The sequence below is a fragment of the Natrix helvetica genome (genome assembly GCF_964273705.1).
Source record: "Natrix helvetica genome assembly, chromosome: 9".
Lineage (NCBI taxonomy): Eukaryota > Metazoa > Chordata > Lepidosauria > Squamata > Natricidae > Natrix > Natrix helvetica.
This window is the reverse complement of record NC_138560.1, coordinates 8,031,465-8,058,712: the sequence shown is the minus strand read 5'-3', so window position 1 is coordinate 8,058,712 and position 27,248 is coordinate 8,031,465. Positions and strand designations below refer to the sequence as shown.

Sequence of the window (27,248 nt, the reverse complement as noted above, 5' to 3'; positions counted from 1 at the left end):
AGACTTTTAGATTTTCTTTCCAACAGATTATGGATTAGGCTTTTTACTATGACCTGGCAAGAAGGAAGGTCCAGTCTCTAGCAATCAGGGAAGTTTGTACCTGGCTGTTTATGCAACAGCTACTCTAATATTTATCCAATACATCAGCTGGAAACCAGGTTATGGAAGTCTAAGGTTAATCCATCTAATAAGACAGAAAACAGCAGCGGTCCTTTGCTTTTGCAATGCAAACTCTGGCCTGGACTTTGCTCACGAATAGCCACCGAAGATGTGACTTGAACCGGTTTCTCCCTTACCTGTGAATTTGCGTTGGTCCAAAAAGCTGTGTATGAACTGGGAGTCGCTGAAGAGCATTTGCTGCAGCCTCTCAGCTCCAACATGATACACGGCGTTGATCAGGAGCCGCCCTGGCAAGTCTGTGAAGAAGGCTTCCACCTCAGCTGGAGAAGGAAGAACGAGAGAGGGTCGGATGAGATCTCCCCATCTGAAATCTGGGACAATTCGGGCAGGATGGAGGTGGCCCTCACCTTCATCTTGCGTGGAAGAGGAGGAATTGCTCATGTCGGTGGGGAGCTCTTCACTGGGAGGTAGGTCCCCCTCCAGGGGAGACACGGAAACAGACCCTTGCACCAAATCTTCCAGAGGGGGGTCTGTGGCTGAGGTCACTGTGTGGCTGGATGAAGCATCCATTTGGCTGTCAGTGTTGTCCTCCAGATCATCTGCCAGCTACAAAGGGAAGCAAGTCAGCATTAGATTCAACCCAGATGAGCTTTGGAGATGGGCTCCATTCAGTGGTGAAATTCAACATTTTTTTACTACTGATTCTCTGGGTGTGGCTTGGTGGGCGTAAGAGGGGAAGGATACTGCAAAATCTCCATAAGTGGAATTTGTCGGTTCTCCGAACTACTCAAAATTTCTGCTACTCCAGAACCTGTCCGAACCTGCTGAATTTCACCCCTGGCTCCATTTGAAATACACATTTGGTCACGATTTGACACTCAGCATCTGGACAGCCAACGATATATCAACCAAAATATTTGCTATTTTGAGCCATGGTGGCGCAGTGGTTAGACTGCAGTACTGCAGGCTACTTCTGCTGGCTGCCAGAAGTTTGGCAATTTGAGTGTCACAGGCTCAAGGTGGACTCAGCCTTCTATCCTTCCTAGGTCAGTAAAATGAGAACCCAGATTGTTGGGGGCAAGAGGCTGACTCTGTAAACTGTTAAGGGAGAGCTGTAAAAGCACGGTGAAGCGGTATATAAGGGCTATTTCTATTGCTATTTGATACGTTCTTGTCAGCATGCAGCAGAAGGTTAAACAGGTAGTCCTTGACTTAAAACCATATGTTTAGTGACTGTTTGAAGTGACAGTGACACCGAAAAAGTCCTTTTACAATATTCAATGGGACTCACTTCTAAATAGACATGCATTGGGCTATAAATAATTTTCAGAGCTAAAATCTCTCTCTTTCGTAAGTTGCAGTGGAGTTAGAAATCACAAAACCACTTTAGCTAGTTGTGTTTCCCTAGATCAGCTTCATTTTTAAGGATTCCGAAATATCCTTGGACATTTCCCAAATCTGTGAAAAAAACCCACTAAGTGTGGGTTGGGTTTGTGCATTCTTTTCTTTAGCTGTTTAAAAAAAGGGAGTATTATTAGACCAGGTATCTAAAAACATTCTTGATATAGTCAAAGCTGAACTGAAAATTTCATATGTTTGGGCAGCCGGAGAAAAGGGCTTTTAACAGGAGGCATGAAATCAAACAGAATTACTTTCCCCCTCAAAAAATATTTTAATCAATGGGATTAAATCATGCATTATTGTAGGGTAAATAGTCCTTATGGGAGACAAAATCTAGGAATGGACCTTCATAACATTCCAGCTGTCTTCTGAATCTCCTGTCCTCACCGATGTGGTCCCATCGCTGCTACTGGCCAGTGAATTGATGCTGTGACTGGTGTCCCTTTTGTCCAGCAAGGGACTGGTGTCCAGCTTGAGTTCAGTGTTGCAGCGGGATGTCAGCTCTGCCAAGTCAATATCATCTCCAATTTCTTTCTGGCTTCTGTTGTGATTCAGGGCAAGAGAGAGATAAAAGAGAGGGCGATTTAAAAGGAATAATTAGCAAGGCTAATTTATGGGAGGATCAACCTTGAGAAAGGCTGTTCACCATCTCTTGCAGATGGCAAAGAGGCAGCTAAGAGGTTATGGCTACAGGTTCCATTCCCTGACCCAGGTGAAAACTGTCCTGTCCACAGGACAGTAGATACTCACCCCAAGCCATTGAGGTCATCGATGGGAGAAACGTAATCATCATCTTCACTGGTCAAGCCAAGTTCAGAGCCGTAGCATTGGTGAACAATGTGCCAGAGTTCTCGTGGGGGCAAAGTCTGGGGGCAATGGAAGAACGCGGCATTAGGAGAGGAAGCAAAGAAGCAGATACAGCAGTGATGGTGAACCTATGGAACGCGTGCCACAGGTGGCATGCAGAGCCATTTGTCAGGGCACGCGAGGTGCTGCCCTGTCAGCTGGCCAGCGCGCATGCGCACGCTGGCCAGCTGGTTTGCTCGGAGGGTGGTTTTAAGCGTTCCGAAGGCTTCAGGGAAGCCTCCGGACGGTCCCTGAAGCCTCCAGAGGGCCTCCGGGGGGGTGGGGGAGGCTCTTTTCACCCTCCCCAGGCTCCTATAAAGCCTCTGGAGCCTGGGGAGGGCGAAAAAAGCATGTAAAAATGGGGGGGGGTGTCGTGCACTGTGCGCGCATGCGCACTGGGGGTCACACATTGCATTATGGGTGCGGCACGCCCGCACACAACCCCCCTGCGCTCCCCCCACTTGTGGCACGCGAGCCAAAAATGTTCGCCATCGCTGAGATACAGCGCACAGCCACGGAAGAGCTTATCACAATAAGTCAACATTTGTTTCCACCGTGGATTGCTGAGCAAGCTGTAATCGACTGGGTTCATCTACTGCAGAATGGCACAAACTATGGTTTGTGCAACGTATTAAGCGCAGGGAGTCATGAAGATGACTTTGTAGAAAAACCTAGGCGCTGTTAGGGCAACAGAAAGTACAGAAGAAGCAGCATGCATTAAATCCAGGAAAGTGGGAAAGTATAGGTAGTTCTCGACTTACAACTGCAATTGAGCCCAACATTCCTGTTGCTAAGTCAAACACTTCTGATGTGAATTATGCCCCATTTTATGACCTTTCTTGCCACTGTTGCTAAACGAATCACTGTGGTTGTTAAGTTAGCAGCATGGCTGTTCGGTGAATCGGGCTTTCCCATTGACTTTGCTTGTCAGAAGGTCACAAAGGGTGATCGCATGACCTTGGGACGCAGCAAGATTAGATCAAATCGAATCGACCACTATCCAAAAAATTCCTAGGTGGCCTCTCCCTTAGTCTGTTCCTACCTTATCCAGAAGTGCATTCTGCCAAAGGCGAAAGATGAGCATGAAGCATCGGTCACGGGCACCAAAAGATGTGAAGAAATGCTGGGGACCACAAAGAACAATGTTAAGACTTGTCGTCGTTCCCCACAAAGTAAGTTTGATTGCCGGGAACTCTTTGCTTCCTGCCCCAGCTTGTGCAATGCATTCTTGCATGAATAACACATCGAAAAGAGTACAGTGATCTCAGGCAAAAACAATTAAAGATTTCTGTGAAATGGGCTCGGGCATTTCAAACTGCAAACTTCAACCCCAGAAGGAAAGAACGGCGACATCTAAGTGACCTCAAAGATTACAAGCTGTCTAAACCACAATTGTTGGTGGAAGATTGTAATCTCAAGACTTCCTGGATGTACATATCTTGCAGGGCATTTGCAAAGACTGCAGATTGTTTTCTGTAAAGTGTGCAGTCACAGGTCATTAAACTGTGCAAAGGGAGGGATGGTTCCACGTGAAAAATTCCAATTTCATTGTATACATGATGTACAGTGACAATAAAGGCTTTGAACTTTGAAAATGATTATCTACAGCCACTCTAGAGATAGGGACACACCCATTTTTCTTTGGAATACTCCACACTCAATGTGCTTTCACTTTTCTAGGACGTTGCCCTGCTGGTCAGGGCTATAAGTCAGGAGGAGATGCCTCTGAGATAAAGGCCTCGCCCTGGCTCAGCAAAGATGCCAGAAGAAGAACCTAGGAAGTCTAGGACAAGAATGAGACAGGCAGAAACCAAAGGTGCTTCTTCAAAAGACACCCGGACTTTTCTATGGTTGTTTTCCTTGAAGAAGGCGTTTTGTTCCTTTAGTTCTGAAGAAGCTTCTTGGATGAGAAGCGAAACATCTTCTTCAAGGAAAAAGAAAAGTCCAGTTGCCTTTTGAAAAAGCATCTTTGGGACAACCATGCCCTGGATGACTGAGAATATCTATAGACAGAGAGAGGGGGAGAAAGAAGAGGAACAAGCCAACAACAGTGAGTTATCAGTGAGTTAGGCTCTCTTCTTGCACAGGAAGAAAGATAACCCAGATTCACCGGTAAAACCTCGTCAAATATTTACACTGTGCAGAAGGTCCATCATGCCCCCTACACTCTGAAAAGTAGAGAAAAGAGAAAAGGAAGTTGGGACAGAGAAAGGCTGATATTCTTTGATCAGCCCCCAGGCACCCTTATATTTTCCCAGTGGCATTGAGCATTCATATACAGCTTCAGAATGGCTATTCTGGGGAATTCTGGGAGATGAAGTCCACACATCTTCAAATTGCCAAGGTTGAGAAACACCAAGGTCTAGAATAAAGATGGGAAGTTTCCACAACTGGAATTTCCTGGCTGTTGCAAATTTCTGCCAAATCCGTAATTGCGGGTTTCTGCAAATCCCAGGGAGAAGCCATCTTGTAAAATTAGTTGGGGCACCTTGCAGCCATCCAGTTCTGAGATTCGCAGTCCCCCTGAACCACCTCTGATCATAATACAGGAAGCAAATTCTCGCAGTTTGAGTCAGGAAACACACACATAATGAAACTAATGCTAGAACAGAAGTAATACAGATTTAAATCAAATTGAACCCCACAGTGGAAAATCTTGGTCTCGCCTGTTCTCATGTATGAAGTATCCTCATCTGTTTTACATCATTTCCTCATTGAATTTTTTTTAAAAAAAGCAAAATAAGGCCCTCAGCTCAAAAAGATAAGGAGGGGGGATCACTACCCATTTATTTGTTTGTTTATTATTTATTTATTTATTTACTTACTTACTTACTTATTTAATACATTTATATGGCTGCCAATTCACACATAGGTGACTCCAGGCATTCAGTCCAACTATAAGCCTTCCACTGCTAAGTGATTTTCTGCTTTTATTCTATTCTACTCTATTTTTATTTTGCTTTTAAAGTTTATTTTGATTTCATTCTGGGTATTATTATTTTAGTTTATTTTTTCCCCACTTTGGCAAGGTTTTTTTTCCCCCCTACAAAAATGGCAAGCAGGTTTGTGCAGCTTCAAATTGCTTCAGCGGTAGAGATGCCTATAGAGGACATGTGAACCAAATCAGATTAACAGAGTTGGAAGGGACCTTGTAGGTCATCTAGTCCAATCCCCTGCCCAAGCATTTCTGACCATTTCTGACAGATGGCAGCCCAGTCTCTTCTTGAAAGCTTACAGGGATGAAGCTCCCACAACTTCCGAAGGCAACTTCTGTTCCTTTGGTTGATTGTTCTCACTGTCAGAAAATTTCTCCTGATTTCCAGGTTGAATCTCTCCTTGATCAGTTTCCATCCATTATTCCTTGTCTGGCCTTTGGGTGATTTGGAAAATAGCTTGACACCCCCCCCCTCCTCTCTGTGGCAGTCCCTCAAATATTGGCACATTGCTATCATGTCTCCCCTGGTCCTTCTCTTCACTAGACTAGCCATGCCCAGTTCCTGCAACTATTCATCATAATCAATAATAACAGGTAACAAACAAAGCCCAGTTTTGTAACACCTGAAGAAGATCGGAGACTGGGGCCCTTTGCTTTATAAAACGCAGCACCTTGGAAATGATAATTATCTATTCCCAAGCTTGGATTCTTAGGGGATACGCAACAATCTCACCTTCTCGGTCTCTGTGCAAATCTGAATTGCGTTGGGGATCAGCTTGGCGGTTTTTTCCTTCTTGATGCATATCACCTCCTTGAGCTGGATGGAGATCTATCATGGAAGGTGACACAGAGGTTAGTGGCCAGGAGAGGAAGAGCTAAAAGCAATCAGAAGGGTCCTGGATGCAGCATTTACCGTGGTCTCCCATCGAAAGATGTTGCTGTAGAAGCAGATCCAGTTCTCCGATAGATAAAGACGTCCTTGAAGGAGGATGTCACGCTGCAACGCACAGGAATAATCTAAGGAGACAGGAGATGTTGGTTGGTTGGTGGGGGGGCACGGAAAGGGGGAAACAGAAGCCACAAGTTAATATTGGGAGATTATCCTTGCAGCCTGGTACTAAGGGGGCTGCAAGCCCAAAGATACTCCTCCAAGTTCCGACACTTCTATTTCAGGTACAGGTAATCCTCAATTTATGACCGCAACTCAGCCCAAAATTAGGGTTGTAAGCCCTGCCCAGTCATTAAGAGGATCATCACACGACTATTTCAATTTTTTGGGCATGGTCATAAAGCGGACACGGCCATCTTTGAATGCAAATGCTGCAATCCTTAAGTGAACCAATTGTCCACCATGGGCAGAAACAAGAAACAAGAAGTAAACACCAATTTCCAGTTCGACAGAAATGAGAAGTAAACGTCAATTCGTAGGATGGCGGGGGGAGGGGGGATAAATTGTGGTGGCATGCAAATGGACGTAAACGTAAATTGGTTCTGCCCAAAATGTGATTATGTGACCAGGGATGTGGAGTTGGGGTTAGCTATTGGAACTTCAGATCTGGACCGTAAGTATTTTTTTTCCGTCATACCTTTGAACGGTTGCTAAGTGACTGGTTGCAAGTTCAAGCCTAGCCAGGGGTGGGCTGCTGGGGGTTCGCAGGGGTTTGGGAGAACCTCTAGATAGGATTCTGTGCAGTTCGGAGAACCCCCAAATCCCACTCCTGGCTGGCCCCGCCCACCCCACCCCATCCCTCCCAGAAGTCCCCACCCAGCTCGTTTTAGATGCAGGTAAATGCAGGGTCCGTTCGGAGGCTCGGGAAGGGCGAAAAACAGGCCTACCGGAAGTTCGGGAAGCCGGGAAACAGGCATGTTTCCAGCCTCCTGGGGCCTCCGGAACCTGGGGAGGCCATTCCCCCCCCCCATGATGGAGGAGGCCGAGTAGGCCACGAGCAACCATGGCCACGCCTGCCCAGCAACTGGGCAGAGAAACCCTTGCTAAAAATTTTGAAGCCCACTCCTGGGTCTACCTGTACATTGGCTAAGCTCACGCGGTATGGTTAACTTAGTTGGGAACCCATTTTTATGTCCTACCCTCTGAACTACGACTAAACTGGCACACAAGATACCTATGCCACCAAAGCACAGGTATCGTAGGCGATGCTAAAACCAGCTATGTTTTTTGCACATTACACAACTGCAGCGGTGGACTTTGTAACTGATAGCCAGAGATAGACAGCGATCTTAAAAAAATAAAAAAGGAGAGGGGGGGGAGGCTGAATATGGCTGTGACAATAACAATTTCAAACCACCAGTGCTTTTTAAAAACCCGAGGCATGCAAAACATGTCTAAACATGAAAACTCCAGTTCTTCCCCTGCTTATAAACCTCCCCCCCCCCCCACCTTTGCTTTTAGTTCTACCCTCTGGAATGTTGAGTTATCTGAAGATTATCATAAACCTCTGAAGTGGCAAGCATTCCAGGGTTGGAAATTACCCACAGGATGTTGCTGCTGAGATCCAGCCCCCAAACTGAAAGAAAGAACAGGAAGAACACTGAATTTTCCCCCCTTGCCATTTCATTATTTCTCGCACTTTCCAAAGTTGTTAGCATTTAGCCCTTGGACTTATATAGCGCTTCATGCTTTTACAGCCCTCTCTAAGCGGTTTACAGAATCAGCCTCTTGCCCCCAACAATCTGGCTCCTCATTTTACCCACCTCGGAAGGATGGAAGGCTGAGTCAACCTTGAGCCTGGTGAGATTTGAACTGCCAAAGTGCAGCTAGCAGTCAGCTGATGTAGCCTGCAGTACTGCACTCTAACCACTGAGCTACCTTGGCGCTTCTCAATTGTTCTCCCGATGATTTCTTCCACCATCTTTACGCAGTCACCGATGAGAGAGGACCAATTGTATCATCAAGTCGGTGTTAACTCTTAGCGAACGCATAGGTAGATTTTTTCAAAATTGGATGACCTGCCCCTAACTAGGTCTTCCAAGGTTGCAGCCATTCGTCACTCGAACTGAGTCCTTACACCTTGTTGATGATTGTCCTCTTTCCAAGCATGAGAAGCCTTGTCCAGATATCTGGGTCTTCACACAATGTGTCCAAAGTAGAATAATTTAAGCCTGATCATTTGTGCTTCAGGCAAGAACATTGGATTTGCTTTGTTTGAAGGCCCATTTGTTTTCTTGGCTATCTGTGGTATTCTCAGGAGCCTTCTCCAAGGCCAAAGTTGGAGTCTCCAACTCCAAAGTGCCAATACCCTTTTTCTCCTGCTTCTTCAAAGTCCAACTTAGCCTTCCATTGAGGTCACACAGAAGACTACAGCCTATTCTGACCTTTATACAGTCTCTAGCTCCTGTAAGTGATCCTATGTGCCCAGTTCACCCACCCAGTTATTTAGATCCAAGCACAAGCCATTCCCAACCCACATCTCCACTGGTGGCCTCACCTACAAGAAGACGCTCAGCTTCAGGCAGCCCTTTGAAGATCCTGCGGAAGTCTTCGTTGCGTTGCTTGTAGGTGGGACTCAGCATCTGCCAATTCATAAACAGAACCCTTAGGGTGATTTGGTCTTCTTTACCTTCAACTCAACCAGCCTTTCCAGCCTGGCACATACTCCAGATGGTTTTGGCAATCAACAACACAGTCACGTCAGATGGACAAGGTCCTTTCTGCACAAAACACCCAATTCAGAGAAGGAGATATATATATAGCCACTTCTACCACTTTATAGGGAAGTAGGTTCTAGGAAAGACATTTGCTAGCTGGGTCTGACAGCAATGTTTTCACCAAGAAGATGAAGAGTTGCAAAAGAATGAGATTGTGTCTGTTCTTACTTTTTAAAAAGAAAATTAACCCTGTCTTTCCTGAAACTTTGATTTGGCGCTTTACCGATTAGATAGATTTGTTGTTATAGAAACAGCTACGTTTATAGGTAACAGTAAAGGTTCCCCTCGCACATATGTGCTAGTCATTCCCAACTCTAAGGGGAGGTGCTCATCTGTGTTTCAAAGCCGAAGAGCCAGCGCTGTCCGAAGACGTTTCTGTGGTCATGTGGCCGGCATGATTAAATGCTGAAGGCGCACAGAATGCCGTTACCTTCCCACCAAAGTGGTCCCTATTTTTCTACTTGCACTTTTTACGTGCTTTCGAACTGCTAGGTTGGCAGAAGCTGGGAGAAGTAACGGGAGCTCACTCCATTACGCGGCACTAGGGATTCGAACCGCCGAACTACCGACCTTTCTGATCGACAAGCTCAGCGTCTTAGCCATTGAGCCATCGCATCCCATGCTAGTTTATACTATTATGTAAAAGTAAAAAAGTTGATGTTCGATGTTAATGCCTTATTTTACTGCACTAAAGGAGTCGGAAATCAATGCCTTTTTTTTCCCCTTGCTTTCCCCCACTATCCATTTCCCTTTTCCCTTCCCAAATTTCCCTACTATTTACGTTTGTATTCTCTTTGTGTACTATACTCTAAAATAATACAAAATTTTATAATAATAATAATAAGACTGCCCACAGCGCTTGGTAATGGAGATCTGAAAATAATCGCTCTTTCCTGCACTATACTATTTTCTCACAACACTCTGAGTCTGGTTACTAAACTAACCCATTTTCTGGATTCTGTACAATATACTGGACCCAAAATGAGCCAAGCGGGTTGAATGCATAACATAGATTAAGCCACAAAACCAAAACAAAACCCCTATTTACCAAAGTTAACACACTGCGCTGATGTTATTATATCTTTAGCTGGTCTGTTTATATGGTGGTGTGAACTCAACAGCTGATTATCTGTTGCTAAGTGGAACAGGGGCTGATTATCCCGAGGAGAGAAAAAGGGAGGTACTGAACAAAATCAAGATTGTGAATTGTGAACTGGGAAGCTGCCCCAATCCCTTGTTACTTGTTAGATTTATATCTTGTCTTGCGTTTAGAAGCATAAAGGTGCAGACATAGCATTCTCCTATTTTCCCCCCACAATCAACCAGTAATGAAGATAGAGTTGACAAGGAGAGACTGGCCCAAAGTCCTTTGTGGCTGTGAAGAAGTAGAATATGTTTCTCTCCACTCCAGTCCAGCACCTTCTCCACTAATCCACTGTGGCTCTTGGGCCGAGGCAGGGAACTCACCCCAAGGAGCTTCCATGTCTCAAGAACTTGGATTTGAACCTGGATCTTCTCACCTCTCACCTAGCATCCTCATCATTCTCCCACACTGGTTCTTGGTCTCAGAGAGAGGGATTGGCCCAAAATCATCCAGGGCGGAAGGATGGCCTAGGACCTGGATCTGCCTGGTCTTAATTCAACACTTTCACCACTGCATCACATCATTTTCTCATCCATTTCCACAGAGTGTTTTTCATTTGTAAACTAATAAAATCGTTTCCTTCCTCCCTCCCTCCCTTCCCCAAGCAGATAAAAGTGCATTCCCCATTTATCAGCCCTGTAATCGTACCACAGCACACAACCATTTCTAAGTGAGGAAAACAACATATTACCCATTTGTGGAATTGATGGGAAAGTGAAGGAGGAATACCAAAAGATTTATGAAGGAGAGGGGTGGAGGGAGGGAGGGAGGGAGAGAGAAGACAGAGAATCATCTGGGAAGGAAGGGAGGGAGGTAGCAGAGGGAGGAAAGGTAGGTAGGTAGATAGACAGACAGACAAATAGAATAACTTTATTGCCACTTTGAATGTACACTAATCGGTATACATTAAAATGACATTTTGTTGCATACAGCTCTCAAAGGGTCACCACATCCAATATACACTACATAAACAGGACAAAATAAATAAATAAATAAACATTTATAATACAAAATTATGCATATACCCATTTACTGTATATTATAGGAAGGAAGGAAGGAAGGAAGGAAGGAAGGAAGGAAGGAAGGAAGGAAGGAAGGAGAGGGAGGTAGCAGAGGGAGGAAAGATAGATAGATAGATGATAGATAGATAGATAGATAGATAGATAGATAGATAGATGATAGATAGATAGATAGATAGATAGATAGATAGATAGATAGATAGATAGATAGATAGATAGATAGATAGATAGATATGGTAGGTAGGTAGGTAGGTAGGTAGGTAGGTAGGTAGGTAGGTAGGTAGGTAGGTAGGTAGGTAGGTAGAATAACTTTATTGCCACTTTGAATGTACACTAATCAGCATACATTAAAATGACATTTTGTTGCATACAGCTCTCAAAGGATCACCACGTCCAATATACACTACATAAATATGACAAAATCAAAATAAATAAATAAATACAAAATTTATAATACAAAATTATGCTGTATACTCACATATATTTTAGGAAGGGAGGGAGGGAGGGAGGGAGGGAGGGAGGGAGGGAGGAAGGAAGGAAGGAAGGAAGGAAGGAAGGAAGGAAGGAAGGAAGGAAGGATCTGTATCTCTTACTTTGTCTGAATGAAACAGCCGCCAGCAGCATCCAAGTGCAACCTAGTTTTGTCATAGCAAGCAGGGCCAGCCATGATCCAGAAGGCAAAGGGTTTCAGGCCACATCCTGATAGTTTTGGACAAAGAGGAGGGAGCTGTTGCAGCTGGCGGAGAGAGGACGGGAAGGATGGGCGAAGCAGCTACTATGGGAAAAGTCTGAACTGCCAGCCGCAGGAGAAAGGTAGAGAACAGGATGGCTGCAGGCTCAGCCCAGGAAGGGTGGGAGAGAGAAACAAAGGTGGGACAGGCCAGAGTGCGGAAAGTTCAAAAGACGGGAATCCAAAAAAGGGTTTTTAAAAAAGTTTGGAAAAAGAAAAAGCCAGCAGGGAAAAGTTGGCTCCCGAAAGGACCTTTGAAGATAAAAGAAAGTTGCTTTGCAGGTAGAAGAAGAAGATTCCGGGTTTTTTTTTTCCAGAGGCAGGGAATCCTGTTGGCAGAGAGGGGTGGGAAAGACAACGGGGCAGAAACTGGCGATCATCAGAAAAGGGAGGGGGGGGGCTGGAAAGTTTTTTTTTCAGGAGCCCTGAAAGACACAACTGGAAACACCCCCCACCCTCTCTAAGGAGAGCTCCAGTTACGCTGCCCGGCCATTGGCCGAGGGCGCCTGGGTGTTGCTTACAGGAAACAAAGGGGGTGGGTGGGGAAATGGGTGTCAGGCTGCACTTAACCATTTCCTGCCCGCAGAGGGAAGTTTTGCCCAGCCAAAGGAAACAGCAGAAGCATCATCTGTAATCTTGGCGAAGAGCCCTGTCTTTCAAAAAAAAATCCAGGGAATCGGAAGGGAGGCTGCTACTAAGTGGAGTGTATGAGAATAGAGTCCTGAACATGCCCGGAATGCCAATGGCTGCATTCACACAACCCACTTAACCAGATTCCTGAATGAAACCACCGTCTCTGTTCAATACACCAAGCCATAAATTGAGGGGTAAAGGTTCCTCTGGCACATATCTGCTAGTCGTTCCTGACTCTAGGGAGCGGTGCTCATCGTTTCAAAGACGAAGAGCCAGCGCTGCCCAAAGACATCTCTGTGGTCATGTGGCTGGCATTACTAAACGCCGAAGGTGCACAGAACGCTGTTACCTTCCCACCAAAGTGGTTCCTATTTTTCTACTTGCATTTTTACGTGCTTTCGAACTGCTAGGTTGGCAGAAGCTGGCACAAGTAATGGGAACTCACTCCGTTACGCAGCACTAGGGATTCGGACCGCCAAACTGCTGACGTTTCTGATCGACAAGCTCAGCATCTTAGACACTGAGTCAAATGCTAAGCTACTAAAACTTAACTATGAAAACTTAACTACTAAAATTTGTCGTACTGCGTGAACACAGCCAGTGTGGAATTTAGATGCCTATAACTGTGATCCCAGAGACAGATGTGAGGATTGACCTCTGCTCCAAATCAAACCTGGGACAGCCAGCAACGGTTTATTTACTCTTCTGCCTGTTTATATTCTATGTTTTTCACCTGACCTCCAAGAACTTTCCTAGGATACCTAAAGCCAAGTATTGCACAGAAACAAATCAGGATCGCAAATAATAATAACAACAACAACAACAACAACACAACACGCCAGATATCACGGTTGTAGAGGGCCGAAGTGTACAGTTTATTGAAATCGTTGTTCCTGGAGATGCCGGAGTCGAAGAAAAAGAACTAGAAAAAATCATGAAATATCGCGACCTGGCCATCGAAACTACACGGCTATGGATGAAGCATGTAACAGTGATACCCATTGTCATCGGGGCACTTGGCACCATGTCCAAGAATTTTACAAGATACATCCACAAATTGCAGCTTCCTGCAATAACACCAGTGGAACTGCAAAAAACTGCGCTACTCGGAACATCTTATTTTAAGAAGGAAGATTAACAGAGTTGGAAGGGACCTTGTAGGTCATCTAGTCCAACCTCCCGCCATGGTTGTTAAGTGAATCAGTGCAGTTGTTAAGTTAGTAACACCGCTGTTAAATGAATCTGGCTTCCCCATTGACTTGGATTGTCAGAAGGTCACAAAAAGGAAAATCACATGATCCCAGGACAGTGCAACCATCAAATTTTTCAACTCCAAACATTAGCGGGTACCGACAATATTTTGATTACTATAATATAAACTAGACGTGCTTCAGTGGTGGGTTCCGGATCCTGTTCCAACCGGAACAGGCCTGGCGGCATCAACATGGATGCGTGCAGTACGCACATGCGTCTTACCGCTTCCGCGAGCCTCCGCGACGCTCCAGCTGCTCAGCAGAACATTGCGCAGGTCCTGTATGCGCCATGCACGGAAGCGCAGAAGCCTTAAAAGACAGGTAAGGCGCTCGGGTGGGCCCTCCGGAGCACCGTACTGTCCAGTGCTCCGGGCAGGCTCTGGTACACCCATACCGGGGCCTACCGCCTGCAACCCACCACTGGTGTGCTTGGTAAGTAATGATATACACATTATATATACACATTTTTAACCTTTTGTTTGTTTCATTTGGGGATGCTACAATGGTCATAAGTGTGCAAAATGGTCCTAAGTCAATTTTTTCAATGTGGCTGTAACTTTGAACAGTCATTGAATGAATGTTATAAGTTGTGGACTACCTGTAATCTTTCTTTTCAGCGTTCCTTTGCTTTACAGACCTACAAAGATTTGTCAGCGCAACGATCGTTCACAAAATTGCTGTTTTATCACCATCGTGACTGCAAGGTAAAGGTCCCCCTTGCACATATGTGCTAGTTGTTCCCGACTCTAGGGGGCGGTGCTCACCTCTGTTTCAAAGAGCCAGCGCTGTCTGAAGACGTCTCCATAGTCATGTGGCCGGCATGACTCAATGCCGAAGGTGCACGGAACGCTGTTACCTTCCCACCAAAGGTGGTTCCTATTTTTCTACTTGCATTTATCTACGTGCTTTCAAACTGCTAGGTTGGCAGAAGCTGGGACAAGTAACGGGAGCTCACTCCGTTAAGCGCCGCTAGGGATTCAAATCACTGAACTGCCGACCTTTCTGATCAACAAGCACAAACAGTCGCTAGACAAAGACTAACTCTTGGTGTCTGTCCCCCGCCCCCGCCCTTCAGCTTAATCAGATTGGTTTATCTAAATATTCTTTGACTGTTTCGTTTTCTAAAGAAAACAAAACTCCATCACGCAATACCTTCTCGTCATTTAATATAAACAATCTGAAAGCTGCCTTGGGGGTCATTTGATCAGACGCCAGGACGAATTTCCAAAATAAATACCTAAGTACTGACTTCGCAAACAACAAGCCCAAGCTACCAATGGCAGGACACCAAGAGCCACAGAGAAACGGTTCTTCAAAGCTAGTCTTCCAATCCCAAATGCAATTTACCACGGTCCGTTTCAGTTCTGAAACTGAACACAAAGATAACTTTCTAAAGTCATCCCCAGCAGAAGAAGAATGTCTAAACCTCCTTTTGCACTTCGCGTTTCAGCAAATGTCAAAAGTGACTGAAGTTCACTTAAAAGGAAAGCTGGGGGATTGGTGGCGTTGCCAAACAGATCACCTAGGATTTCCACTAAATCTTAGTGGGAATCTAGTAAGGAAACAAATTCTTTTTTTCTTCTCCCCTGCCTTATCTTGAAAAAGGGAAGAAAATGTCCCTTGAAAAGCAGAGTTGTATTTCTTTCAGACAACTGTGATAAGCAGCAATGAATCCAGTTTCTGGGTAAACATGCAGAGGGAGCTAACTCCATCCAGTGACTCAAATAAAGTGAATTCTACAGAACTCTGCAGATAAAGCGTCTATATTTTCTTGGAGAAAATGAAAGTGAGGCTAATCTGAAAGGATTTTTTTAAAAGATTCATAATTTTGCTTTATCCAAAAAAAATAACCAAGTGCAAAACCCAGAAAACAAATAATTAAATGGAAGAAATCTAAAGGTCAGCTTCCTGAAATAAAGGACTGCCCTTTATAATAAAGGACATACGATCACAGTATTTATAGGATCACCTTAGTAAGATCTTTTGGTTTGGTTTGGTTTGGTTTATTTGGATTTATATGCCGCCCTTCTCCAAAAGGACTCAGGGCGGCGTACAACATTAAAAAACACACATTCCAAAAGTTAAAAAAGATTAAATCCATATCCAAAAAAACAAACCGAATTTTAAAAATAACAAAAAACAGTACATTTAAAATAAGTTAAAATTAAAATTAACAGGCCAGGCCGGCTTGCTGGAGTTAGAAACTCAAATGGATTTGGGGATATTGCAAAGCAATACATCCCTTCGATGAATTCTCATCCTTCTGCTTGTAAGGAAATATTTTATGCCTCTGACAGCTTTTATTCTTAACCCCCGGACATAAAAACAATATTAAACAGCCAACTTGATGTAGTGGTGGAGGTGCTGATATAGAAACCAGGCGATCTTAGGAGTGAAGCTGGATGGCTTTGGGCCACTCCCTCACTTCTCAGACCAGCCCACCTCACAAGGTTGTTGTTGTGGGAAAAATAGGAAGAGGAAGGAGTATTAGGTTTACTCACTGCTTTGAGTTACATATAAAAGGCAGAATAAAAAAAAAACATCATCATTGTCTACTTACACTGTACCAGCTCTGCATTTTCTGAAAAAAAGAGAAAGGAAAAGGAAAGTCAGAATTCTTGCATGTCCAAAGTTTGTTTTGAAACCTGGCTGACTTAAACAAAGTGGTGAATTTATTAATTTTATTAATAGGCTGTTCAGTTAGATCGGTGATGAAAAAGTACTTTTGAAACCAATCTTTGCATTTATAAGCTTTGCAGATCTACCAAGCAAAAGAAAGATGAAGGAAGATCATAAGTGCAGTCACAGTTTCACCCAATGAGCGCTTTGCGTAACGACGGAGTTTGCTGGTCCCAATTGTGGTTGCTAAACAAGGACTGCTTATATAGATTATTAATAAAATATAATGCAATGTAACATAATGTAATAGAATGCAATATTATAATACAGTATATATTTTATATTGATTGTGCATATATAATAAACACTTGTTTTAAAAAGAAAAAAAAACAGAAAAAAGTATCTGTGTTAAAAATAGTCCAATTAAACCAGCCTCTTGGAAGTGCCTTTAACAAACAAACAAGATAACTGAAGCAAAAAAAAAACAAGCAATGAATGTCTCAACGTAACTTTTGAGAGAGTTCATTCTGCAATCTGGAAACCCCAATGGAAGAAGTCCACCATGCTGGGCCCTATTAACCATGACTGGTGATATAGAAAAGTACAGAGACAACCTTGGGGAAAGTCCATGGCAACCTTTAGTAATACATGAAGAAAACATGCCTAAGAAAACAGGAAAGTACGAGAAGGAAATTCAGGATTGCCCTACCTTGATTGTCTTTTGTACAATGTACTTGACTCCTTTGAAATGCATCGAATTTGGCACTCAACTCATTTTGACGTGAAAATTTTGTCCTGGTACTCATTGTTTCTTTGGTACTCAATGCACAAGCTAGAACCTGTCAGGGACTGCTGCCTTGTTGTGACTCACTACATTATTCCTTGCAAACTTGTTCGGTACTCATCGCACTTCCCAGAACCAATTAAGGATGAGTACCGAGGTAGCACTGCATTTCATGGCTCCGCCCACAGATGGAACCTCTCCTGATGCAATTCAGAGGAGGAGGGTGAGTCTGCAGAGGAAAGCGTGAAGCCAAGTATTGGTCAGATTCGGGGTTCAGAGAATGCTAGTCTGATGGAGCAACGTCAGCTGGCTCATCGGATGAGCAACGTTTAAATGCCCAGTCAGGTAACACCAGCATTGGGTGGCCTCCAAATCAGTGAAAATGTTGGATCATGGCTGGGAGGTGATCAGCAAAGATTGGTGGGAAATTGAAAAAAAAGTAACCCAGAAGAAGACAATGGGCAAACATTTCTGTATGGTCGCCAGGAAAACTGCATAGAGCTGTGATATTACTACGAGCTGAATTCCAGTCAGAATACAGAATAACAAGAGTTGGAAGGGACCTTGGAGGTCTTCTAGTCCAAGCCCCCCACCCCCTACTCAGGCAGGAAACCCTGAACCATTTCAGACAAACGGTTGTCCAGTCTCTTCTTAAAAACTTCCAATAATGGAGCATTCACAACTTCTGGAGGCAAGGTTGTTCCACTGGTTAATTGTTCTGTCAGGAAATAGGCTACTCACGAGGAGGCAACTTTGCTTCTCATGAAGGGCTGCACCACCATTGCCTAATTAACCTCACCCCCAGGACTTGAGTGTTACTGGAACAATATGCCCAGTTCTGTGTTTGTATTTGTGCTGTGTTTGTGCTGTGCCTGTTTGATTCTTGCACTGCTTTCCTGGACTTTGTGTGTGTGTGTGTGTGTGTGTGTGTATTGAACTCAGCTACTTAATGAGCCTTGCTATACTGTGCTTGGAATCCAGACCTGTGCAACCGGGGTGCTTTCCAAGGTGACCTCTTATTGTATGCGTGTGTGAGAGAGAGAGGGAAGGGACAGCACACTGTATAAGAGAGAGAGAGAAATGCCGTCCGCCTTTCAGGATTCTGTTATTATAACTTATAATTCAATACGGGAGCCTTTGCCTATTTCTTGCAGAGCCTTTGCCTATTTCAAAGGGCTGCCAGGTGACGAGAAATGCATAACTTTTTTTTTAAGTTTACAGTTCATTTTTAAAGCTGTGACGTGTCCTCTGAAGTAAAAACAAGGATAGAGAAAGCTCGAACAGCATTCTTCAAAACGAAAAAGCTGTTCTGCAGTCACGACATAAGCCTAAGACTGAAAACCAGGCTTATCAGATGTTGCATCTTTTCTAACCTTCTCTTACACAGTGGAGAGTTGGTCTCTGACAGAAAGCCACTTCAAGAGACTAGAAGCATTTGAAGTGTGGATTTACAGGGCGGCTGTTACGTATAAGCTGGGTTGACAAAATCAGAAATGAGGAGGGGATAAGCCGCCTGGGAAAGCCAAGGGAGATCATCCAAACCATCAAAAAACAAAAGTTAGAATATTTTGGACATGTGATGCCACACGGTATCCTTCACTTAATCCTCCGGGGAAAGATTGAAGGCAGAAGAACAACATCATGGCTTCAAAATCTAAGGGACCGGTTTGGACAAAACTCAACAGCACTTTTTTGTGGGGCTGTTGATAAAAATAGGATCGCCAAAATGATCGCCACTGTCCGATACGGCACAAGAATAATAATAAGGCTATTTTTTCTATGTTGTTTTATGAATCAGTAGTATTATATTGTATGCCACTCAGAGCACCCCCTCCCCCTTTGAAGGAGATGGGCAAGTTTAGAAATATGAAATATAAATCAATCAATCAAAAGGACCACACCGGCTAAGTAGCTCAACAACGAGATCTCGAGAGCAGGCATCATCATTTTACCTCCCGTTCTTCCTCCCCAATCGTACCTTGTTGTTGCGGATAAAGCTGCGCCCACTGAGCGGGTAGTTGACAGGGTTGCCTTGAGGGGTGGCTGTCAGAGGCCCCCGCTCGGCAGGGCTATCAGTACCCTTTTCCACCATGGTCTCCAAAGGTGGCTCTGGAGCCGGTCGGGCAGGCAGCTGCAGGAGGCGTTTTCTCAAGGACGGAGAATTGCTGGGGGTCGTGCGGGGAGAGACGGTGCCACTATTGGGGGGAAAGGCAAAAAGGAACATGATGAGCATGAAAGCCACTTGAAAAGACTAAATCCAGCCAAGGCCATGCATTAATTTGTTCCAACTCAAGCATCGGTTCCTATGTCAAGCTGTGTCTGTAGTGGGATGCAAGAATGACCTTGGAGAGGGGAGGAAGAACAGCAGACTTGATCATAGTCATGCAAAAGATGAGTCAGTCCACAGAGGGAGGAAGTGTTTCAGAAAGGACCTTTCCCTAGAAGGAAAGGAGGGGAGAAATACATCCTGTCCTGCAAGATTCTGTTAAGGCAACCTTGCAGGAGAGATGGAGCTGGGATTCATTGTTCTGTTTCTTGTCTGGCCACTTCAAAGAGCCAACATCAGTCAAGACAGGCCTTGCAAACTGATGGTCGTCCAGTTTGAAGCTCTTCCTCCAGCTTGCTCCCACCCAGCAGCCTTTTCTGTATCAGATGAGCTGCATTCAGCCCACACGCTACATCGGTTTTCTGCATTAGCAATTTGGCTTCGTTCGTTCACCATGCTAAGTAACCCTCCCAAAGTCCCAACCAACATAGCATTTCATGGGAATGCAACCATACTGATACAGGATCTTGTACAGTCCTGGCATTTCAATAGCTACATCCAGACAGTGCAAGCCTCTTTTCACAGTTGTTGTTGTTTTGTCTTTTCTGATGCTAACATCCTGCCTTCCATCTAAGATGCTCAAAGCTGCTTCTATGAGGTGCTTCTCAACCTTGGTAGCTTGAAAATGTCTCGGACTTCAACTCCCAGAATTCCCCAGCCTGTATGCTGTTTGTCTTTTTTCCCCTCATGACAACCCAGCGAGGTAGGCTGAATGGAAAAAATAAACAAACCTGGATCACAAACATCAGGGAATATTTGGAACTTAAGACCCCCTACAATATACCTATTCAGAACTGAAGGCCAGGAAGCAAATTAGAGAGAGATGCTCACTGCTGCTAGAGCAGGAGCAATATTAATCTAACTAGATTGGAAGTGAGATTACATTCATTTCCGTCTGATTGTTAAATATAAAAAATTACCCTTTGCCCAGAAAATTCCAGGAAAGGATGCCTGCATATTTATCCCACAGTAGCTACAAGGGGCTATTTTTTTTTTTTAAAAGATACAGGCAATCCTCAATTTATGACCAGTCATTTAACAATCTTTCAGAGTTACAACAGACCTCCCTTACAACCCAGTTCTGACGTTCTTATGGCTGCCATCCTGGTTACGTTGCTTCCTTTGGGGCATTCATCAATTTAGCCTCGATTTACAGTCATTTGCAGCATCTCAGTTACCTCAACCAGGATTTTATGACTTTTTCTGCCATGGTGGTTGAGCGATTCGTTATGTTTTGCCAAAAGGTGGCATTTACTTTTTTGGGTTTTTGGCCCATAATGAACTATTGACTTGCTTAACAACCACTGCAAAAAAAAAAAAAGGTCATAAAATCAATTTGGGTATGTGGGTGACTCACTATAGGACAGGGGTGTCCAAACTTGGGAACTTTAAGACTTGTGGACTTCAACTCCCAGAATTCCCCAGCCAGCATGGCTGGCTGGGGAATTCTGGGAGTTGAAGTCCACAAGTCTTAAAGTTCCCAAGTTTGGACACCCCTGCTGTAGGACCATCATAACTTGCGACCGTGATGGGCAGGCTCTGTTATGGTTGTAAGTCAAGTACTACACGTACTCCGTGAACTGTAAACTTGAGTTCATTTGAACATTTTTGGGTGCGTTTCTCTGCAGCCTGATCTTTGTCTCATCCTCACTGTTCAACAAGCTATGGAACCTGGCCACTGCTAACCACCTCTGCCAGGAATGCCTGCCTCAAGCCAAACCTGTTTTGTTTCAGCCTGATAGATGCATTGTCAGCTCTGAAAACCACGATCACCAAATCTGGAAGCATTGCTACTTTTCTTCCTCTCCTATTCTCCCTTCTGTGGGACTCTTTTAAAGATGCAGAAATTCCCTGGGGGGCCCCGAGTCAAGCTAAGCTAAATAATGACATCAGTGGGATTATCCGCTTCCCATCCAAGGAATTATTCTGGGTGCAGAGGAATGCAAACAGGAAAGTGATTTCTCAAGGGGTGAAACAGGATCCGAATCCCAAGGCCTGGGTCACCTTAGGAGACAGCAGAGATTCCCAGAGACTCCGTCAAGATGGGAAGCGAGTCGCTGGTGAAAGCGATCCTTGTTTGTTTATTATTATTTTGTATAAGTTACCCAACGTACCTAACACTCCTTCCTCCTCCTATTTTTCTCCACAACATCCACCATGCGGGATGGAGCGGGCCGAGGGAGACTGGCACTGCCACCCTGGCGACTTTCATGCCTAAGGAGGACCTACAAGTCACAGTCTCCCAGTTTCTAGCCGAACTCCTTAACCACTGCTCCAAACTGGATCTGTCTTCTCCATGGCCTATCCTGCACTCCAATGACGTGCGGTGAGGTTTATGGCTGGTGAGGCTGGTGACGTCATCAGGAAGGCAGGGAATGGGAACACGTGTGCAGGAGGCTGAGGCTGCCTCATCCTCCAGCACACGTGATCCCATTCCCCGCCTTCCTGAGTCAACATGAAGGGAACTGTGAAGCGCGAACCGGTGGAGCACGCTCTGCGGTCCCCTTCATGTTGACTCAGGAAGGTGGGGAATGGGACCACGTGTGCCTTTTCCCTTTTCCCTTTTTTTTTCTTTTCATGATGAGAGCGGTGAGGCTCTGCCTCCCCTGCCTCCCCTGACCGCACGTCCCTGCTGCACTCCAACAAAAAAATCAAAAAATCTGGCCTATACCAAAATAAAGAAACCTGTCACTTTTCCAGCTTAGGGAGGCTTTTAAAATCTTCATCCGTAGGATTTTTCTAGCCAATAAGTGATGTTGATTTTGCTAAGGGGCAATTCCAGAACATGGGAAGTCATTGGTTGAGGGCAGGGGTGGCTTCCTGGCGGCATTACTGCTGGTTTGGCATGCAAAAAATTTTTGCGTGCGCGCGCCACACCAAACACAGGCTCTGCGCCCGTGCACATTTACACCTAAAAAGTTCTGCGCATGCGCACGTTAGAAAAGGGGAAAGAATTAAGTTTTGGCATTGAAGATTGTTCTGCGTAGGCGCAGGATCGAAAATCAAGATGGCAGCACCGACAATAGAACTGGCTCAGTTGCGTGCCCGGCCGAGTTACTACCTCCTCGGCCGAACCAGGCTGAACCAGTAGGAACCCACCTCTGGTTGAGGGCTACCAGGATGTGAAAACTTTCACAAACAAAGGGCTACCCTTCAGGAATCCAGGCACTGCAGGCCATCTTTTCTGATTTCTGTTGGTTGGCTTTAGCGCTAAGCTTGGATTTTTATGATCCCGCCTGAAATTGCTTTTTTGTTTGCTTATTCTAAGCTGCCCAAAGACGTTTTGTGTTCTGGGATGGTGTATAAAAATCCTAAGAAAGGAAAAGGCCGCTTTCTTGCTCATTTCAAATATAAGTCTTTGGGCAATTAAAAAAAAAAAAAGCTTTCCTGTTTTCATGATTATGAAGTAGTTTGAATGGTTAAAATGATGGTTGTTTGTCCTCTCGTTCAAATATTAAACGCATTATGACCCTCAACACATTTGATTCATTCTCGGAATCGTAAGGAGAGTTAGCTAGAAGGTTAAAAAACGGATCCAAAATAATAGATATCGAGTACAGGCAATCCTTGATTTACAATCATTTGTTTCGTGACGGTGGGAAGTTACAACAGCACTGACAAAAGTTACTTACGACCGGTCCTCGCACTTACAATGAATGCAACCTCCTCACGGTCACATGTTCAAAATTGTGATGCTTGCCAATCAGACTGTATTTAGGATGGTTGCAGCGTCCTGGGGTCATGTGATTGTAACCTTCCCAGCTGGCAGTCATGTGATTGGTGGTCACATGACCTGGGAGAAGGGTCATGTGATTTGCAACCTTTCCAGCTGGCTCCCAACAAAGTCAATGAGAGAAGCTGCATTCACTTAACCTCCATGGGATTCACCTAACAACCGCAGTGATTTGCTTAATAATTGTGGGGAAAGTTGTTAAGTGAGACACACTTAACAACTGCTTTGTTTCGTAAAGGAAATTCTGGTCCCAATTGTGGTTATAAATCAAGGACTATCTATAATTGAGCCTTGTCATAAAAGGATAATCTATTTGCTGCCAATGCCCAATATCTATTTAGTTCTTTCCAGCTGCCGTGAGCTTAATCTAAAGAGAATAATAGAAACATTATAAGTCTGGTAGACAGTTGTTTGCTTGCTAAGGTATAAAAATAACAAGCACAAAAAGGTTTGGAGGGAAGCCTCCTCTCTTCTCTTCTTCTTTCTTCTCCAGCCACCTAATGCACCAGAAAGATATTTTTTTTTACTTGCAGTGTCCTGGTTTGATAATTATGATCTTGGGATTGTCATTATTTCCCACACAAATACAAGGACAGGATTATCCATCTCTACTAGCTTGGTATCTCACTCTCCCTCAAAACGGCCCTGCCATTTTCCTTTCTGACATGCTTGCCTCCAAAGGAGAACTATTAATCTGGATTTTAAAGAAATCCAATCTTGACGTTTAGGCTGGTCGGGGACGAAGAGATTCTAGCTTCCATGAATCCAGACTTGAGGTCGCTTTAGTTCGGACAACCGGGTGAGTTTGGGACTTCATCTTTAGGACCAGGTGTGATGGAAAGGGGTAGATGAAGATGGAAGCCCACGCTTTTTGGAACCCATGCGAGGCCAGCCTTTCTCTAGGACCTGGTCTTTTAAGTGTGGGAAGTTGTAGGATATCCCCACGTTTTCCATCATGCTCATGCACTCTCCCAAACCCAATTTGGCAGGCAACTTACCGGCCACCTGGGGATCTGCCTGGCGCCCTGGTACAAACGAGAGCGAGGAAAGAAGAGAGTGGGGGAAAATGCATGAAAGACGAATCCTTGCTGAGCGAGCAGTGCAAGAAAGAGAGAAAGACGAAGACGGAGCAAATGGTGGCTGCAGGCTGAAGACCACCTGCTCTACTCTTTGGCTGGGTATACATCAGCCCCTTAGTTTAGCTCTTGCTTCCCTCCTTCCTGTCCTTCCCAGACAAATGCTTACAGCAGGTGGCTATATTACGCTGAACAGCTGTTTTAGAATATGGTGGGGTGGGGGGGAGAGTGTGGCACACAAATGAGCGTTTTAAAGGATCATTGTTCATCCTTACTGCTCTTCTGCTTTTTCAAGGGACATCAAATTGGCCAAGCCCATCTCCTTGGGCTGCTCCTCAAGAATCTGCTGGGATCTTACAGTCCCAGTGCCTGGATAGGAAAAAACAGCAAAGTTCTGATGCAGGGAAGGGCAGGGAAGGGAAAGGAAGGGAGGGAGGGGGATCCAAGCTTTTGTTCCCAAAAGACATATCCTGCAAGCTTCCTTCAGTGCATTGCTCAGTTCCATTTCTGTTCCTGGGTCCTCCGATCCAAGCCATAATCGCTACCTCTGAGCCCAACAAGACTGGGCCAGCTGAATGAAGATGGCACTACCCACTGCTCCTAATTTCCCCAGACTGGCCTGGCAAGCACACACGCACACCCCGCCCACCATCCATTCCATAGATAGCCTTCAACAATTTTGGACTGGAAATGGGAACAACAGACCTCTTCCCAAGTAGCCTTATTATGATTTTGGTTATTGGGATGATTATTAAATAGACAAATACACAAGTATTAAATACACAACAACGTGAAATCACAGCTGCCAATTCTTTGGCTGGTACAATCAGGATCAGAACAGGTTTAAGAACTGGAAAAGAGAAATAATAATAATAATGACGATACTGAGAAAAACTGTGCATTGAGTAAGTCTCCATCTCTCAATTACAAAAGGACACACTGCTTGGATCTGCATGTAATGCACACTACATCAATACATTATGACATCCTAAGTCATAATGCATCGAGTTTTTCCCAGGAACTTAGCATGCCATAATATACTGACACACTATGCATTACGTGCAGATCCAAGCAGTATGGCCATGGTTGACGGATGGAAATTTTGTCAAAGCACAGATTTTCTTAAGTATCGTCACTATTATTACTACTACTACTACTACTACTATTATTATTGTTGTTGTTGTTGTTGTTGTTGCATCAACAGAATTGTATCACAGCGGCCAGTTGTTTCGCCGGATTTGGCATTGATTACTAGTCGGGCCCCACCCAGGGGCCTAGGACGTCGTAACATATTTTCGTAATATGTGTGCGGATCCAAGCAGTGCGGCCTTTTGCATTTGACTGATGGTGATTTTGTCAATTTTTAACTGTTTTAAATGTAATTCCAGTGCTTTTGGAATAGCACCCTGTTGTTGTTGTTGTTGTTGTTGTTGTTATTTCCTATTTCCAGTTCTTAGAACCTCTTGCGATCCTGATTACTAAAAACCACAGGCATGGTTTCCCACCAAACAATAAAGACTAAAATATACGATGTAAACACTGATATTAAACAAAACAAAATCCTCCTATTAAAAGACAAAGACCTCCCAAAACTTTCCACTAAGAGGCAAGCTGTTTCGTTCTTTGTAGCTCTGTATCCTATATACTAAGTGTGGCCCTCACTTTAGCTTGATTATTCCTGATCAAAGGAAATGGCATCACCCACTACATCAGGGGTGTCAAACTCAAATTTCATTGAGGGCCGCATCAGGGTTGTGTTTGACCTTGGGAGGCGGGGGTAAGCGTGACCAGCTCGACATCAGTCGTGTCAGTGCCTGTGGTGGCCCGGGTGCTCAGACAGCGCAAATGGGCTCCCGAGTTCCGTTTTCTGCTGGGACGGCTTCCTGCAACCCTCTGCCAGGCCCTCCCGAGCTCTGTTTTCGCTGGCAGAGGATTGCAGAAGGCCGTTGCACCAAAAACGGATCCCGGGAGCCCATTTTCACTGGTAGAGGCACTGTGGATCGGTCCTTCGTTGTTTCCAGGAGTGCCCTGCAGCCCAGATCTAAGCACCTAGTGGGCCGGATCCGACCCACCAAGCCTTGAGTTTGACACCCCTGCACTACATTATCTTCAGAACAACCAGTTAACGTGGTTGAAAAAAAACGGGAATTCACCAGAGGTGGGGTTCACTTACCTTCCCTACTGGTTCATAAATGTGAGTGAGCACATATGCTCATGTCGCCAGTATGCGCCTCATCTGTGCATGCTAGTGCGTTACATCAGGGTGGGTGGGCAGAACCTTATGCAGCCACCGCTACCGGTTCACCTGGCCTGGCGAGAACCGGCCAAATACCACCTCTGGAATTCGCTCAAGATCAACCAATTTGCTCAAGTTTTTGTAGAAACCTGGATCTACTGGTCACAGAGTGATCTTCTGCCAAGCTCCCAAAACTGGCATGTGGAAAGCATTTCTTTAAAAATGTATCCTTTTACTTATCTCTTCCCCGGCCATTAATTTGGCCTTGCCCTTAGAACATGATATCTGGAGCCTGCCAGATGGCTAGCAGATAAGTTAAATGAATGTACTCTTTTGTACGTTTTTTCCTGACATTTGTTCTTTTCTTTTAAAAAAAAAACACTTTTAATCATTTTAATTTAGTTTGGTTGTTTTCAATGATTTTTACACATCTCATTTTATTGTGTACAGCACCCAGTCACTACATGAGGTGGCAGCCGTACAAATGTGACAAATTAATGAACAAATCAACTCCTCCCGGAATAATTGTTTGAAGAAACATTTTCCTCCTGTTTTATTTCGCTTTCATCTAGTACGTATCTTATTTCACAATGCCCTCTTTTTATTTATTTCTTTTTTAGATGCGCTTACGGAGTTTGCTTTCTGGAATAATGCTCGGGCTACCTTAAAAGGTTTTCTGAGTTGCTATAGCGAGAAGCGGCATAGAAACTATTGAAATGTTTTCTAT

General features: G+C 44.6%; 1 protein-coding gene across 5 annotated transcripts in view; it reads right to left on the bottom strand.

The window, feature by feature from the left end:
• The window catches only part of GRAMD1A (GRAM domain containing 1A), a 51,910-nt gene that overhangs the window by 17,405 nt on the left and 7,257 nt on the right, over window positions 1-27,248 (bottom strand). Inside the window, exons 2-12 of one of the 5 annotated variants that reach the window (XM_081962837.1) lie at window positions 24,208-24,234; window positions 19,129-19,345; window positions 16,308-16,328; window positions 8,749-8,833; window positions 6,216-6,319; window positions 6,036-6,131; window positions 3,410-3,490; window positions 2,272-2,387; window positions 1,909-2,062; window positions 528-726; window positions 297-440 (exon numbers count right to left, since the gene is read on the bottom strand). In XM_081962837.1, coding sequence (XP_081818963.1) covers window positions 297-440; window positions 528-726; window positions 1,909-2,062; window positions 2,272-2,387; window positions 3,410-3,490; window positions 6,036-6,131; window positions 6,216-6,319; window positions 8,749-8,833; window positions 16,308-16,328; window positions 19,129-19,345; window positions 24,208-24,234 — 1,244 coding nt within the window. Of the gene's footprint in view, window positions 1-296; window positions 727-1,866; window positions 2,063-2,271; window positions 2,388-3,409; window positions 3,491-6,035; window positions 6,132-6,215; window positions 6,320-8,748; window positions 8,834-11,724; window positions 12,271-16,307; window positions 16,329-19,128; window positions 19,346-24,207; window positions 24,235-27,248 lie in introns of those variants that run through there. The other 4 variants (XM_081962836.1, XM_081962834.1, XM_081962835.1 and 1 more) reach the window with 4 other exon arrangements.